This window comes from Macaca mulatta, chromosome 1, assembly GCF_049350105.2.
Source record: "Macaca mulatta isolate MMU2019108-1 chromosome 1, T2T-MMU8v2.0, whole genome shotgun sequence".
NCBI lineage: Eukaryota > Metazoa > Chordata > Mammalia > Primates > Cercopithecidae > Macaca > Macaca mulatta.
The window spans coordinates 29,746,389-29,764,876 of record NC_133406.1 but is presented as its reverse complement, the minus strand read 5'-3'; the positions used below and the strand labels follow the sequence as shown (position 1 = coordinate 29,764,876).

The window sequence follows — 18,488 nt, the reverse complement described above, 5'->3', positions numbered from 1 at the left end:
TTATTTGGCTTAAAGGCTTTTTTTTTTTTTTTTTTCAAATTCAAGAACTTGTAAGCAAGGTGTTATTACCTTAGTAATGTCAGGATAGCATATGGTAACACTGCTAATAATGGAAAACACTTACGGCTGCCAAAGATGCCATTATTCAACTCTAACTGAATTGAAACAGCAATAGACTTGCAGAATACTCCTCTTCGGACTTTTTATGTTTATTCTATTATTTGATGTAAGTTTTTTCTTACTATATTCTTTCTACATGTCACCGCTAAAAACCTGGTTATTCCAGTAGTCAATAAAACATGCCCTTAGTTTCCTTTATTTTTGTTCTAGGGAGGCCTGTAAGATGGCCAAAGAAATATTGCTATTTAGACATTTCCTTCAGGCTGGGCCCAGCTAGGGAAATTTTCGCAATCCTACTTATTCATTTCTGAAGAGCTCTGCTCCCTAGGTTGCTGACTGAAATACCTGAACACTTGCTGTCTCACTACTGGCTTCAGCCTGGGAGTCCCATGCTATCACAAATTCACAAAATCACCACCACACTGGCTAAAACGAAGCTGCAGCACACAACTCACTTTAATTCCATCCTTAACATAAGTAACCAAAATATAAACTTATTCTTTAAAATAAAAGCCTGAAACAAGACAGATAATATCTTGAATCCAGTTCTTTAGAATGACTGATAGCTTTCAAAAAGAAAAGCTAATTTTTTAACAAAGCCTAGCAACCATTTTTATCAACCTCTTTTAAGGTGGAATAGTGATCTATCAGACTTTCTCTTATAGTTTACCACTATAGTGTCTCATTTCAAGCATGCCTCTTAGAATTGATCATATTTTTTCTGTAGCATGTTTACAACTAGTGATTGGGTCCCCCATCATTAATGAACAGCAGCTGGGGTTGTTCTATGGCTCCCAAATGGAGGCACACTTCTGTCCCAAGCTGCAGTGTTTGTCTGAAGAGGGTAGTGGGGGAGGGGGATTGCCCATCAGCAAATACTTGTTCCAGAAAATAGGTGGAGAGAGGGCAATGTGTTTGCTCTGAAATCCTAGAAGAAAAGTAAACTTGCTGTGAAGGACAAAATTTCTTTTTGTTCTTGAACTTTACATAGCCGTGTTGGGCTCATTCATCAACACAGTCTTTAGACAGAAACCTGAACATGAATGCCTCAAACACTTTGACCAAAATCCCTGCTGGCACTACTAATGGCTTCAGTTACAACTCCAGTTTAAATCCTTGGGAAGAAAGAAACTGAATCCTTGGGAAGGAAGCAACTGAAGTTGCTGATTCTATCCTATCAATTTCTTTGTTTGAAATAAGCAAAGGCTTCTGAAAAGTACGATGCCTGATTCCCCTAGAAAAATGAATCTAGACTTCACACAGGTGTTTTAAGCATGAAGAATTCCTCTAAAATATTTTAACGACATTTGAAAACATGAAAAGTACTAACTTGCTATTTTTCTCCCTCAAAAAAGGCGGAAACAGTCATCCAGTTAGGACATCATACTCCTATTTCATTTCAGAGTTTCATTTGAAAAAAAAAATAAAAAATTAAATTGATTGCTTTAAGTCACAGGCATTTCACACTCAAGAAATTATGTTGTCCTTCATGAGAATATATCTTAGCTGTGAAATCAATTGTCACAGACTTAGTTCATAAAAATATTACCAAATTATATTTGATTTCTGTCTTGGTGTGGTTGGTGAATCAAATAAATCAAATGAGCCGACAATTTTGGTTCTCCAATCCATCCCTCTCCAGGCTCCCTTTAAAAATATTTTCCCCCTCCTCTCTGGTGTACCTAGGATTTCCTAATGATGCTATTTCACAACTGGAGAAAGATGCAGTATTGAGAATTGGGAAACTTGTAACAAGCAGGATCAGAACCATATGACCACAAATATCTTTGCAATGAGGGACTAGAACAAAGGAAAAGAACAAACACAAAAACAGAGATCTCTGATTCCATGATTTGGACTTGGAATCAGCTTTCAAAATATATACTGTTCTTTTTTTTTTTTTTTTTTTTTTTTTTACTGACTTGCTAGACACGTATTCCTATCCAGCCCCTTAACAGGAAAAGCACAGGGTTTATCTTTCCAGATTTATAATGACAAATAAACACCACCCTCGTCTTGTGAAGTCACAATCAATAACTGTGAGAGTCCTCAAGTCTTTGTCTGAGCCCTGTGAACTTAATAGTTCTAGCAGAAAACAGAAGTGAAAACTTATGAACAGAGAATTGAAATTGTCTTCTGGCTCTCCTCCTGCTTAACTTTTAAAACTAATAGAAAACTTGAAATTTGTGAATACTTCGCTAGAACTGAAGAAGTAAAGATTTAGAATGCTTAGTGTAGTTATCTACAAAGCATTTTTGAATAATAAACGTTAAGATTATGAGAACAATGTTAAGACAATTTACAATAAAACATCTATGCTCTTTTTTTTCTTAAAGGACAATGTCATGGAATTCCATTTAGTTCAAACAGCACTCATTTATACAGTTTGTATATTACTGAGGTTATTACTTTTTAAATGAACTATTTCCTTTTGTCCTCAAACTATTTCCTCTGGGAGTCTGAATCTGTATTTCCATTTTCATCCCACTTGCATTTGAAGTTCTAGACTTCTAGAGTTCACTTACTTTAAGAATGCTTTATATTAGCAACTGCCATTATTTCTATCTTCTCCATATAACAAAGTAGAAAGAATGCCTTATTTTAAAAGAAAACAACCCCAAGGAGTGCTCAGAAAACACCATGTGCATGCCCTACAAGCCCCTGGACAGAAACAGATCTCTGTTGGCTACCAAATCTGACATACCTTGAACCAAATGGGCCTTAGCATGACCTTAAAACTGAAGGCCTGCCTGGGGAGAGCCGGCAGAAGCACAGTGAGGCCGTTATCTAGACATACTTCTACCAGAGAAAACATGGCACTTCTAACAAAATCAAATGGAACAAAAACCTGGGGGAGCATTTGAATCCTTAGTTTAGACCATGCCACAGTGAACTTTAGGAGTCTGGTAACTAAAATTTAACTTTTAATTTATGATTAGGTGAAGCGATGAATGTGAGAACAGAGTATTACAATGTTAGTCTCCCCAGATATCTATGATGCCGTCTTTCAAAGAGCCAGAGGAAGGCTCAGAAATGGGTATTCTTACCTGGAGTTTATGTAGGCTAAATCAGTCTCAGTGTGAAATTCGCTCTCCTCAAGTGCTGAAGTCACTGCAACTAGCAACAAATCCTTCCATTTATACATCTCAGCACTGAAACACTGTTTAAAATAGCTCAAAAATCTGGTCACCAGGCTTGTAAAGATTATATTAATTCACTAGGACACTAAAACCTTTTTTTTTTTTAAAGGATGTTAAATGTATTAATTCCCACACACCTGATGATGGGGAACTACAGAGTAACTCTTTTAAAGTTTATATAATGGAAAGCTGAACTAGAACTGAATGAGCTCTTAGGAATAATGTTGCCATACAAATAGCAATGGCTAAAAGTTTATCAGGAGCTGTAGCAGGAGCACTGGTCAGTTCAATGCAGGGCTTTAAAAATGAGACTAAAAACATTCCATGGAAATTTGTATGACCTTACAGTAAACTGAAATCCCTAAAAAAGAAGTAAAAATCTCTTCATTGTTTTAGGAGCAATTCCAGTTAAAGCCTTAGGCAGAATTCCTGTTCCACAGTTAATCTCTAAACTATAGTATCAGAAACAGCCCTGAATTAGGACCTATTAGACGTGGGTTGTAGTTCTGGTTCTGTCATTAACTGTTTTTGTGACATTGGGAAGACATTTAACTGTTATAGATGTTAGCTCCTTAACCTGTGAGGTAAGAAAGACCGAAAAGATTATCTGTAAGGTCTCAGAAACTCCTGGAAAGCCATGATATTTTAAACATGCATTGGTGTTCAAACAGAAACTCTTAGTCCCAAGTCAATGCATCTCATGTAGATCTGCTGAATGGAAAAATAAATTGATCCAAAACACTGATGTGGAGGACAGGGATAAAAATTACAAAGTAATGGAGGCATTAGAAAATCTCTTCTAAATTAACCAAGCATAACCTCATCTAAAGGCAAGGAAAGGGAACACTTATTTCTTATAAGGTCTTATCTCAGAAGAGAAAACAAATTAGGAACATAACCTCAGAATCAATATAAGTGGTAAAAAGAATGTAATTTAAGAATAGTTGATAGAATTATGCTAAGCATATAGGCTTTTGATAGATGCATGATTTTACCACGACACAGATTATTAAAATACATAAACTGACGTAGGTAAGTCCAGTTCAATAAATCCTATGGAAAAAAAAAGGAACGTTTTTATTTTTGTCACGAGGGTTCATCTAGCCTTTGAAATTAGCTTCTTCTCATTCAGAAGAGACTAGCAACAGATTAAATAACATTTCTTGCTATTGGCTTTGACTAATATTATTTCCCATTTGAAGTAGTCTTTTCTATTTCCTCTACATCAATTCATGCCATGACCTAATGAAAGTCACCTTCTATGATGCTAATTCTATTGCTGTGGCTAAATACTATGCTGTCTGCTATTCTGACACTTCAGAACTGCAGTGGAATACCCTATCCTGTAATCTAGTTAGATGTTACCTTACATACTATAACTCATTGATTTCATGTATAATAATCTCACAACTAACTTCATTTTCTTCTTTTCTAACATAGTCCTTCTGTTTTAAGTTCATTGAAAAATAAATGTATAACACTCACTGATTATTGCAAATGTCCTCAAAAAAAGATAATATCTTATATTTTATTTGGAGTATGATATGGTTTGGCTGTGTCCCCATCCAAATCTCATCTTGAATTGTAGCTCCCATAAATCCCACATGTCATGGGAGGGACCTAGTGGGAGATAATTGCATCATAGAGACTGGTTTTTCCCATGCTGTTCTCATGATAGTGAATAAGTCTCACGAGATCTGACGATTTTATAAAGGGAAGTTCCCCCTGCACATACTCTCTTGCCTGCCACCATGTAAGACGTGTCTTTTGCCTTCTTCCATGATTGTGAGGCCTCCCCAGCCATGTGGAACTATGAGTCCATTAAACCTCTTTTTCTTTATAAATTATCCAGTCTCAGGTATATCTTTATTAGCAGCATGAGAGCAGACATAGAGAGTACCAATACTGACATTCAGAATGGATAATAAATTTCATTGATACTTTGGAATGGATAACAGAATAAATTGGAATTTCATTCCAATTGATACTTTAGAATGGGTACTTTGGAATGGATAACAGATACTTTGTTACTTTGATACTTTGGAATAGATAATGGAAAAAATACTTGTTGAGAGAATAAATTATTGCTATTTCTTTCTAATCAGTTTTTAAAACTTTCATATGTATACACACACTGAATCCCATGTTAACCTTCTAAGTTCACTATTAGCACAGTCCTCACCCCTAGCAGAAATCAGGAATGTAGTTTTTTGTTTCTGCAATCTATTGATAATGAAAGGGCACTTCATTTCAGCCAAAATTGCAGGAAGAGTATAAAAACTATGTCCTATAAGACATACGAAAAACATTATTTTACATGCCAAAGCTCCAAAATAAAAGAATTCTCAATTGCCTCCTCCCCCCAAAAGAGGAAATACATCTTTTCTCAATTTTGCCACTGGATGGCATCAATTTCAGTAACCAAAAGGATTGGATTTTAATGTCCACAAAAAGAAATAATAATAAGATCTTGGGTGAATCCAGGAACCTCCAAAGGTCACATCCTCAGAGAAGAGATGGAACAAAAAATGTTTATCCACTAGCAAAGAAAAATGACATGCAAGTATATCATGGCATGGTCAAATATAAAGAGGGTGCTTCAAGATGGCTGCCTAGATTAATCTGGTATTTGCCTCTTCCATGGAAAAGAAACAAAATACTGAGTGGATAATCATACTTTGAGTAGATCATCTAAGAGAGAACACTGGAATTCAACAGAGAAGTGACAAGAAGCACCAAAAGCAAGAAAGGAGAGGGAAACAGTTCAGCCGGATGAGCTGAGAGTCTGGAGTGGCTCCCTTATGTGGGGAAAGGGTGAATGAGAGACCCGTAGTAGTCCATGTTTCTGCTGGAGATTCCTACAGTCCTAGCCATGAGAGAACACCTCAGTCTTTATGAGTTCTGAGACTAACATAGAGAGCTGTCTGGAGACCACATGAAGGCACTGCTGCATGACACCATTTTGAGAGCACAGCCCCCACCCCATCAAACTGCATTCTGCTCCATTGCCAGGGCTGAGGCAGGAGACACAGACGGTGATCCCATGCCCATCCAACCTACCTGTGGCCCTCTGCAGAGGGGTAACTGCACATTTTCATATGCCCCCAAGGACAAACGCCACTGCCCACAACCACCACAGCTGCAAGCTGCTGCAGAGCGAAGACACAAATGAAGCCCATGTTCCCAATCCCCAGCTTATGGCTCCACCCAGGGAAGGCAACCATATGCTTCCCAGTAGAAGGGCTACAGATAGCCATTTCTGCTCTCATCTAAGCATTTTTCCAGTGGTCTGGGGATCACCCCACCTCTGCCTACCATAGCCAGTACCACTGAGGGGTCTGAGAGCAAGTCCACCTGGCTCAGCTCCACTCCCTCCCCCATTACCTGAGCATACCATCCACGGGCACGGGCATCACCTATACCCACCTTCCAGGGGCCTGAGCATCACCTGAATGTACTTTCCAGGGACCTGAAGATCACCCAGTCCAGTTGACCATCTGTGGCACCTAAGTACTTCTCCCAGGGTCTGAGACCAGCCATATTCAACTTGCACTACCACCACAGCTGGCACCCAACCATACACACCACCTGAAAGTCTGTGGGCCAGCTCACCCAACCTCTGGCAGCCACTGCTACCACAGGTGTGGACCACTTGGGTCCCAGATGGTTGTTCCACCATTGCTACTGCCATTGCCCATGCCACACCCACTGCCCAGGGGCTTAAGAACTTGTTCACTTGCCAGACCCACTGATGCCATTACCAGCATCTGAGAAAGCAACCAGGAGGCACAAGAATCAGCCTTCCTGGACCCATCAACACCAGCACCAGGGTATACTGGCCTGGGGCCTAAAGACTGGCCCACCTAGTGTTATAGTATTCAGCAAAACTTTATCACAGCCTCTATTAATAACAACTGCATTCTAAGCCACCAAGGAAGGCTCAGACATCACTCATGCTTGTCTGCAAATGAAGAAGTCATACAGAGACTATACCATTACATATAGTCAGATTCAAAAGCAAAGTACCCTACCCAACCAATACCATAGATACATGTCAGAAAAGAGTTGCCCTTTTCAAAAGCAATTTCAAAAAATTTAGAAGAAGCAACAGTTATACCAGATGTGTAGATATCAACATAAGAACACAGGAAGCATGAAAAAGCAAGAATATTTGACACCTTGAAAGGAACACAATGATTATCCAGCAACAGATCCCAATAAAAAGAAATTTACCAGTCAGACATAGTAGCATGTGCCTGTAGTCCTAGCTACGCAGGAGGCTGAATTGGGAGAATCACTTAAGCCCAGTGGTAGGAGGCTGCTATGATCAAATCACTGCATGCCAGCATGTGTGACAGAGTGAAGCCCTGTCTCAAAAGAAGGAAGGAAGGAAGGAAGGAAGGAAGGAAGGAAGGAAGGAAGGAAGGAAGGAAGGAAGGAAGGAAGGAAGGAAGGAAGGAAGGAAAGCAGGCAGGCAGGCAGGAAGGCAGGCGGGAGGGAGGGAGGGAGGGAGGGAAAGGAAGGAAAGGAGGGAAAGGAGGGAGGGAGGGAGGGAAAATTTATGAAATTCTAGGGAAAAATTAAAAATACTATCACTAAAGAAGCTCAGAGAGATACAAGAAGATTCTGAAAGACGATAGAAAGAAATCAGAAAAACAATTCAGGATATGAATGAGAAATTTACCAAAGAGATAATTTTTTAAAAAGCAGAAATTTTGGAACTGAAGAATTCATTGAATAACATACAAAATACATTCAAAAGCTTCAACAGTAAGACAGAGCAGGCAGGAGGAAGAATCTCAGAACTTGAGTACAGATCTTTTGAAATAACCCAGTCAGACAAAAATAAAAAAAAAAACAACAACAATAAAAAGATTAAGGCCAGGCGTGGTGGCTCAAGCCTGTAATCCTAGCACTTTGGGAGGCTAAGACGGGCGGATCACGAGGTCAGGAGATCGAGACCATCCTGGCTAACACGGTGAAACCCCATCTCTACTAAAAAATACAAAAAAAAAAAAAAGTAGCCGGGTGAGGTGGCGGGCGCCTGTAGTCCCAGCTACTCGGGAGGCTGAGGCAGGAGAATGGCATAAACCTGGGAGGCGGAGCTTGCAGTGAGCTGAGATCCGGCCACTGCACCCCAGCCTGGGTGGCAGAGCAAGACTCCGTCTCAAAAAAAAAAAAAAAAAAAAAAAGATTAAAACCTTCAAGACATATGGGACACCATAAAGCATCCAAATATTCAAATTTTTGGTGTCCCAAGAAACAAAGAAAAAAAATGAAAGAATTAGAAAACCCATTTAATAAAATAATAGATTAAAAACTTCAAAACTTAGCAAAAGATTTAGACATTCAGATATAGTCGAAGATCCCCAAATAGATACAATTCGCAAAGGTCTTCTTCACAGCATATTATAGTCAAACTGTCAAAAATCAAAGACAAAGAGAAAAAAATTAAAAACAGCAAGAAAAAAGTATCTAACCACCTATATAAAGGAACCCCATTGGACTAACAGCAGATTTCTCAGCAGAACCCTAACAAGACAGGAGAGAATGGGATGATATCTTCACAGTGCCAAAAGAAAAAAATGTGCTAGCTAAAAATATGCCCAGCAAAATTATCCTTCCTAAATGGAGGAGATATAATGTCTTTCCCAGATGAGCAAAAGCTAAGAGAGATATCACCACTAGATCAGCCCTATCAGAAATACTTAAGGGAGACCTACACCCAAAAGCAAAAGAATAATAACTACCATTATGAAAACACATGCAAATATAAAAACCACCAGTGGAGCAAACACTGAAACAAGGAAGGGAAAAATCTTAAATGTAACCACTACAGAATGCCATCAAACCACAAAGATAAATTATGAGAGAAAAATAAAGGAAAAAAGGATATACAAAACAATAAAGAATCAAGTAAAACAATGATAAGAAGCACTCACATGTCAATAATAACCTTGAATGTAAACAGATTAAACTTTGCACTTAAACGATATAGACTGGCTGAATGAATTTTTTAAAATGATCTAACCATATGCTGCTTACAAGAAAAATTCTCACCTATAAAGACATATATAAACTGAAAATAAAGGAATGGAAAAAGATGTTCCATGTAAATGGTGCTCAAAAGTGAGTAGGAGTAGCTACACTTACATCAGATAAAACAGACTTTAAGCAATAAAAAGTGACAAAATTATTATATAATGAAAGAGGTGTCAATTCATCAAGAGGATATAATTATTGTAAACATATGTGCTCCCAACACCAGAGCACCCAGATATATAAAGCAAATATTATTAGACCTGAAGGGAAAGACTCTAATACAGGAATAGTTTGGACTTCTACACTCCACTCTCAGCATAAGACAGATCATCTAGACTGAAAATTAACAAAGAAACGTTGGATTTACACTGCATATTACACCAAATAGACCTAACAGAAATTTACAGAACATTTTATCCAGCAGCTAAAGAATAAACATTATTCTTAATTAGCACACAGAACATGTCTAGTGTAGACCATATAGTAGGACACAAAACAAATCTCAAAAAAAATGTTAAAAATCAAAATCATATCAAGTATCTTTTTAGACAACAATGGAATAAAAACAGAAATCAATAACAAGAGACATTTTGGAAACAGTACAAATACAAGGAAAGTGAAAAACATGCACCTGAATGACCACTGAGTCAAGAGAAAAATTAAGGAGAAAATTTAAAAATTTCTTGAAACAAACAGAAATCAAAACACAATGTACCAAAACCTATGAAATAAAGCAAAATCAGTGCAGATGGAGGCTTATAGCAATAAATGCCTACATCAAAAGAAATAGAAAGATTTTAAATAAACAATATAATGATAGATCTCAAGGAACTAGAGATGTAAGAACAAACAAAACCCAGAATTAATAGAAGGAAATAAATAATAAAGATAAGAGCGGAACTAAATGAAATGGAGATGAAAAAGACAATACAAAAGATCAACAAAATGAAAAGTTGGGTTTTTAAAAAGATAAATAAAATCAATAAGACACTTGTAAGACTAATCAAGAAGATATTAAGACTTAAATAAACAAAATCAGAAATAAAAAAGATATTACAACTAATATAGAAATACAAAAGATCAGAGATTATTATGAAAAACTGTGCACTAACAAACTAGAAAACCTAGAAGAAATGGATACATTCCTGGACAATACAACCTACTAAGACTGAATCAGAAAGAAATTAAAAAACTGAACCAACCAATAATGAGTAATGAGATTTAATCTGTAATAAAAATCTCAACAAAAAGAGTCCAGAACCAGATGGCTTCACAGCCAAATCGTACCAAACTTTCTAAGAAAAACTAACACCAATTATTATCTATTCCAAAAAATAGCATAGTAGGGAATTCTCCCAAACTCATTTAATCAGTGGAGCATTACCCTGATACCAAGCCCAGAAAAGTATACAACAAAGAAGAAAATTACAGGATAATATTCCTGATGAACATAGATACAAAAATCCTCAACAAAATATTAGCAAACTGAGTCCGACAACATTTCAAAAAGATAACACACCATGATCAAATGAGATTTAACCCAACGATGTAAGAATGGTTCAACCCATATGAGTCAGTAAACATGATACATCACATCAACAGAATGAAGGACAATGTGATCATCTAAATAGATGCAGAAAAGCACTGGATAAAAGTCAACATTCCTTCATGATAAAAACTCTCAACAAACTAGGCACAGAGGGAACATACCTCAGCATCATAAGGAACACATGTAACAAATCCACAGCTAACATTACACTGAATGGGAAGATCTGGAGCTAGACAAGGATACCCACTTTCACAACTCTTTTCAATATAGCACTGGAAGTCCTAGCCAGAGCAGTCAGGCAAGAGAAATAAAAGGTATCCATGTTGGAAAAGAGGAAGTCAAATTGTTCCTATCTTCAGATAACATGATCTTATATTTAGAAAAACCTAAAGACTCTACCAAAACACTGTTAGGTACTATAAACAAGTTCAGCAGAGTTGCAGGATACAAAATCAACATACGAAAAATCAGTAACATTTCTATACATAAACGATGAACCAGCTGAGAAAGAAATCAAGGAGGCAGTCACATTTACAATAGCTAAATAAATAAAATGAACAAAACACCTAGGGATAACTTTAACCAAGGAGGTGGAAGACCTCTACAAGAAAAACTACAAAACATGGGTGAAAGAAATGGAAAAGGAGAAAAACAAATGGAAAGACAACCCATGCTCACGGATGGAAGAACTAATATAGTTAAAATTACCATACTGTCTAAAGCGATCTATGGATTCAGTGTGATCCCTATCAAAATACCAATGACATTTTCCCAGGAATAGAAAAAAAATCCTGATATTTGTATGGAATCAAAAAAGAACCCAAATACCTAAAGCAATCCTGAACAAAAAGAACAAAGTGAAAGGCATCACATTACTTGGCTTCAAAATATATCACAAGGCTATAGTAACCAGAACAGCATGTATTGGTACACAAACAGACACATAGACCAATGGAAATGAATAGAAAATCCCGAAATAAGCCCCCATATTTGCAGCCAACTAACTTTTGACAAAGGCACCAAGAAGATACATTGGAAAAGGACACCTTCTTCAATAAATGGTGCTGGGAAAACTGGATAGAAATACTCAAAAGAAAGAAGCTAGACCCTTATCCCTCATCATATACAAACATCATCTCAGAATAGATTAAAGACTTAAACATTACATGAAACTATGAAATTACTATAAGAAAACATAGGGGAAACACTTCAGGACATTGGCCTGGGCAAAGACTTTATGACTAAGACCCCCAAAACAAAAACAACAAAAACAAAAATAGGCAAATGGGATGATAGTAAACTAAAAACTTCATAGCAAAGGAAAAAAAAAAAAAAAAAACAACCGAGTGAAGAGACAGCCAGTTAAATGGGAGAAAGCATTTGCAAACTATTCATCCAACAGGGAATAATATCCAGAATATATGAGGAACTCAAAAGAAAACAAACAATTCCATTAAAAAGCAGAAAAAAACACGAATAGACACTTCTCAAAAAAGACACACAAATGGCACACAGATATGTGAAAACATGCTTAACATCACTAGTCATCAGGGAAATGTGAATCAAAACCATGAGATATCATCTTACCCCAGTTAGAATGGCTATTATCAAAAACACACACACACAAAAGAATAATCACAATAAACACAAAAAAAATCAATAAGTAAAATCAATAAGACACTTGTAAGACTAATCAAGAAGAGAGAAGACTTAAAAAATCAAATAAAAAGATACTAAAACTGATAATACAGAAATACAAAAGATCAGAGATCAGTTGTTATTATGAACAACTATACCCTAACAAACTAGAAAACCTAGAAGAAATGGATACATTCCTGGACAATGCAACCTACCAAGATTGAATCAGAAAGAAATAAAAAACCTGAACCAACCAATAACGAGTAATGAGATTTAATCTGTTGATGGCAGTGAGGATGTGGAGAAAAGGGAACATACACTGTTGGTGGGAATGTAAATTAGCACAGCTATTATGGAAAAAAATACGGCAATTTCTAAAAATACTAAAACTAGAACTACTTCATTACTGGGTATTCAATCAAAGAAAAGGAAATTAGTATATCAAAGAGACACAGGCACCCCCATGTTTATTGTAGCACTATTCACAATAACAAAAATATGGAATCAACCTAAATATTTTAAATGGATGAATAGATAAAGAAAAGGTGGTATATTTACACAATGGAATACTATTTGCCATAAAGAGAGAATAAAATAATGTCATTTGCAGCAATATGGATAGAACTGGAAGTCACTATGTTAAGTAAGCCAAACACAGGAGGACAAATATTACATGTACTTGCTCATAAATACGAGTTTAACAAGTTTATCTTACGGAGGTAGTTAGTGGAATGATATATACCAGAGGGTGGAAATAATGTGTGTGTGTCTGTGTGTGTGTGTGTGTGTGTGTGTGTGTGTGTGTGTGTGTTGGTGGGGGTTGGGGAGAAAGGATGAAGAAAGGTTGGCTAATGTGTACAAACATACAGTTAAATAGAAGGAATAAATTCTAATGTTCAATACTAGAATATGGTGACTATAATTAGCAACAATATATTGTATATTTCAAAATAGCTAGAGGTAAGGACTTGGAAAGTTCTCAACACATAAATGATATACACTTGTGATGATAAATATCCTAAATACTCTGATTTGATAATTACATATGCTATGCATGTAACAGAATATCACATGTACTCCATAAATATGTATAAATATTATGTATCAATAAAAATATTAACCAAAAGTTAGTGTAGCTATATTAACATAAGACAAAATAAATTTTAAGGCAAAGTGCATTATTAGGAATGAAGAGGGCTGTCACAAAGTTATTTTTTTAAGTTACCAGGAAAATACAACACTAAATTTGTATGAATCTAATAACATCGATTGGCCTCAAGCAAAAATTGGCAGGCTTATTCAAGCTCACAATCACAAAGTGATCTTTTTAATGCTCATCTGATAAAATAAGATTCTTTGTGAGTTTTTGTCTCCCTGCCTATTCCCCTTTCTAGACTGTATCTAAAATGTTTAATTGTCTTTTTCTATTTAATTCACAAGTATATTTTAAGGATAGAACAGTGTCTGGCACATAACAGCTGCCTAATATATACTTGTTGAATATTGGAATTATTTGAGATGAAAAAAAGATAATGACTATAGACATTGCAAAATACAATTAACAAGCATAATCCAATCAGTTCTCATGGAACCTACACTTCCAAGCTAGTAAATGTACATTCTTCTCACATATATGTGAAATGTTTATTAACACCATGTACGACCATATTATTTGATCACAATACAATTAAGTTAGAAATCAATGATACAAACAATAAGATTCCCTGCATTCTAAAATGTAAAACACACTTTTAAATAGCTCAAAGAAAAAACATAATGAAGAATAGGAAACAGAACTGAATGGTAATAAAATTGCTAAATTTCAAAAATTGTAGTAAGCTAAACACTACCTAGAGAGAAATCTATAGATCTATATGCTGATATACAAGTAAAGGAAAGGATAAAAATTGATGAGCTATACATCTAAATTAAGAAGTTTGAAAAGACCCGAAATGTAAACACAAGAAAATACAAGGAAGGAAATAATTGAGAACAGAAATTATTGGAATAGAAAAAGTATACACAATAGATGTTCAAAAGTGCCACAAGCTGGTTCTCTGAGAAGAGACAAAACTCTGGCAAGAATGATCATTAAAAAAAGATAAGGATTAATATTAGAAATAAAAATCAGTCAAGTTCCAGATATAACAGAGATTTAGAAAAATAAAATATTAAGGAATAGTTGGTGCAATATATTTAAAGCAAAACAGAATGGACAATTTTCTAAAAAAATACAATTATTCAAACGGATCCACGGAACAAACAGAAAACTTAAATAAATCTGAAATCATTAAATATATTCAATCACTAGTTAAAAGCCTACTTACCAAAAATACTTTCTAGGGCCAGATGATTTTACAGGTTACTTCCACCAAACAATCAGTTAATAGTTAATCCCTATCTTTTGTGAAGTGTTCCAAAGAACAATAAGGACTTATTCGCACCTCAATTTATGAAGCTTACAGAACCTTGATATTAAAACCAGGTAAAAATAATATAAAAAGGAAATTTATGGGTCAATCTAACTCATTAGCATTTGCTAAAATACTAGCAAACATAAGCCAAGAACTCATAATAAAGAATAGCACATTGTGACCTAACTAAGCTTAATCCCAGGAGACAAAGGACGGTTTAACATTAGAAGGTCACATGAATAGATTAAAGAAGAAGAATCATACAATCTTCCAGGTGAAGAGGTTGATAAAATTCAGCTCCTAAGCACGATTTAAAATGAAAACAGAAACCTTAGTAACTAGAAACACAAGAAATCTTCACCTGATATCTATCAAAAGGTATTTCGCTATAAAATTTTTAAAAACATCCTTAAATTAGCCTTAAAATGAGAAACAAGACAAGGATTCCAGCTTGTAGTCAACATTGTACTGGAGGTCCTTGCCAGCACAAAAATGATTTAAAGGAATCAAGATTTCAAAGGAGAAGACAATGGCCAATGTAGGTACATCTATATACTCACTGAAGTCACTGAGAAGTGGCAGCAGAATTCAATACCTTTTTAGAACTCCAAGATTCCAAAATATCTAGATTTTTCAAAATCCAGTTTCCTTATTTCAGTGACTTTTGCTGTCATTAAAATCCACAGTTGTACTTTATGAAAAATGATAGTCTACCATAGCCTTGTTTTTACTTTACACCCAGCTCTTTTATAACATTAACTTTTCAGGTTGTCCATGGATTCAATTTTGTTTGACTTCCTGTTTGACAGCCACCTGTTCCACTCTGCATCTAGGCAAGAAGGCTGAGCACACCTCTGATGATTGCTTTAGGATCTCCTGATTCTCAGCTGCTCTGATGAAGGCATGTAAACTAGTACTGAGCTTGGCTGCGGTGTGGCAGACTCACTACTGTTCTCTCTAGAAAACCTTTTATTCTTTATTATTTGCAGAATGTTTTCATAAGCTGCTCTCAAATAATACTGTCTTCAAAAATCCCATTTGAATATTTGGTAGGGGAGTTAGTTGTATTTAATTTTCTTTCCCGTCAATTCTTTAAATGGCTTGCCTTGTGGTTTTACTAAGTATTTTTGTATTATGAGTCACTCTGAGCAACTGACTGGGAATGTAGGAAGACGTCTTCTTTTGCTATTTTAATTTACTGTGTGATTGACCCTGGGCCAGTCATTGAACCTAATCAAGTAACTTCATTCATTGCTAAATAAAGACAAAAGGCAGTCTCGAAAAATGGGTTAAAATTAGATCCTGTTACCTTAATGACTCACTGTCTTAATAACTGACTCACACAAATTAATTAGCTTCTTCCTAAAACATTTTCATTTGCAAAAACTCTCCTTTATTATCCTTTCCTAGTTGTAGCCCTTTTACACTTCTCTAGCCCATCCTCTCTTACCTCTCCATTTGCTTATTTAACTTTACTGCTAAGTTTCAGTGAAGATCATGGAACTCTGTGATGATCAGCTCAAAATACAGTTTTGATACTGCACATGAGCAACAGAATAAAATAAGCACACAATGGAAAATGAGTGGAAGCAAAAGTGTACTTAGAGGAAGTCCTGATACAAGTTCCAGCTACCCCATGCACTAGTTTTATGACCTTAAGAAAGTGAGTTAACATCCCTGAGGCTACACTTTCTTATTTATAACTGTATCCTTTTAACCTCAAGGGCAGCTGTTACAAAAACCAATGACAATGAATGTAGACAGCATTTTGAAAAACTGTAAAATACTATACATTTTTATTTACCTTAACTGAATAATTCTATTCACTGAATTTAGTCATAATATGTGAAATTTGTCTGCTCTTCAACAAGAGCTTAAGTGATATCCATTCACGTTAGAAAGATACTTTTAAAATTATCATCGAGTAGTTTGTAAGTATGTAAACAATATATTGGGACAAGAAAGACTTTAAGGTAATAAAATGCAGCTTTAAGAATGGACAGACTGGGTGCAGTGGCTCATGCATGTAATCCCAGCACTTTGGGAGGCCAAGGCAGGAGACTCTCTTGGGCCCAGGTAGTTTGAGGTCAACTACCTGGACAACACAGCAAGACCCCCATCTCTACAAAACAATTTTTAAAAAATTATCCAGAGACAGTGGCATGAACCCAGTAGTCCCAGCTACTCTACAGGGCTGAGGTAGGAGTGTTGCTTGAGCCCAGGAGTTCGAGGCTGCAGTGAATCACGATCACAGCACTGTACTCTGGTCTGGATGAGAAAGCGAGATCCCGTTGCAAAAAGAAAAAAAAAAAAACCAAATGGATGAAGAATTATTTTCATGCCAGGTGGAAAAGCAAGAAATAATTAGTTAACACTTGAAGATCTTTTTTAGTCTGAGTTTTTATACTTTGAAGCCATAACCCATGGTGGAATTTAAAAATACAAAATAAATGAAAGGAAAACTGAAGAGTAGACAAATTTCAAGGTGTGGCCAAAGGAACTATTTTCAAATATGATCTCTGAATCATGTAGAACTTCAAGGAAAAAAATCTGAAGACAGGGACTGTTTCAATTTCTTACCTTTGCTCTGTATTAAAGAGTGCAAAGATGTGCTTGCTAGACATAAAGCTCTTTTCCACATCCCGAACTTTCAGGTTGTCCAAGGGAAGCATGTACTTCTTTTCTTTTTCCTATTATGAGAGAGAGACAGAAAAGAGATAGGGAGAGAGGAGAGGAGAGGAGAGGAGAGGAGAGGAGAGGAGAGGAGAGGAGAGGAGAGGAGAGGAGAGGAGAGGAAAGGAAAGGAGAGACAGAAAATTGACTTTAATAAAAGATCTTGAGGCATGCCAATGGCAACACATCACCTGACTTAGCTAATGCTTGATTACACTATCTTGATAATATCATCAAACCCTATTTTGATACCAACTATTAAGGCATAAAAGTTATTAGAGATAGGAGGCCCCAGTGATTCTCAACATGTGGGTTGGAAAAATGGCGGGGTGAAGTGTACAGGAAGGGTTCTGAGATGGAGAAAACACATGGTCCTCTGTCCTTTCCCCCTCATGTGGGTCCTTTTAGATGTTTTTAAATGTTAGTTTGATATTAAGACTCTAGCCATCTGTTAATATTTAACAAAAATGTTCTGGTCCTAATTCAATGAGAAATGCCAGATGGATTTCATTTCTTGCTTTATTTGCAGCCTAAGCAGTTTTGATAGCCAGTGTTGGCAGGGAAGTGGAAGCACAGGACCCCAGTATGAAATACCCCCCATAAACTATGATAAAGCATAAAAAATACTTGCTCATTTGGGTCTAGAATAAAATACGAATTCTGAAAACGAATTATTCCATAAAATTGTTGAGCTCTTTGGGGAAAACGTCATTAGGAGTGGACTGATATTAACTAGAACAAACTCTCTTTCAAAATGAACAATTGTTTAGGAAGAATATGAACATTGGAGAGGTGAGGTCTGCAAATGTGACCAAATTAGTGTTAGTAGAACATTGGATGCCAAAAAATTATTGGAAACATTTACTTTTAGGGACTGGCCCAGGGGCAATACTATTTATATGTAAAAATGCC

At 36.1% G+C, this 18,488-nt stretch overlaps 1 protein-coding gene across 6 annotated transcripts in view; it reads right to left on the bottom strand.

Moving 5' to 3' along the window:
- The window catches only part of DNM3 (dynamin 3), a 563,268-nt gene that overhangs the window by 143,974 nt on the left and 400,806 nt on the right, over positions 1-18,488 (bottom strand). For all 6 annotated transcript variants that reach the window (XM_028850447.2, XM_077999966.1, XM_015124070.3 and 3 more), the window contains one exon: positions 17,484-17,593. In XM_028850447.2, the coding sequence (XP_028706280.1) occupies positions 17,484-17,593 (110 nt within the window). The remainder of the gene's footprint in view (positions 1-17,483; positions 17,594-18,488) is intronic.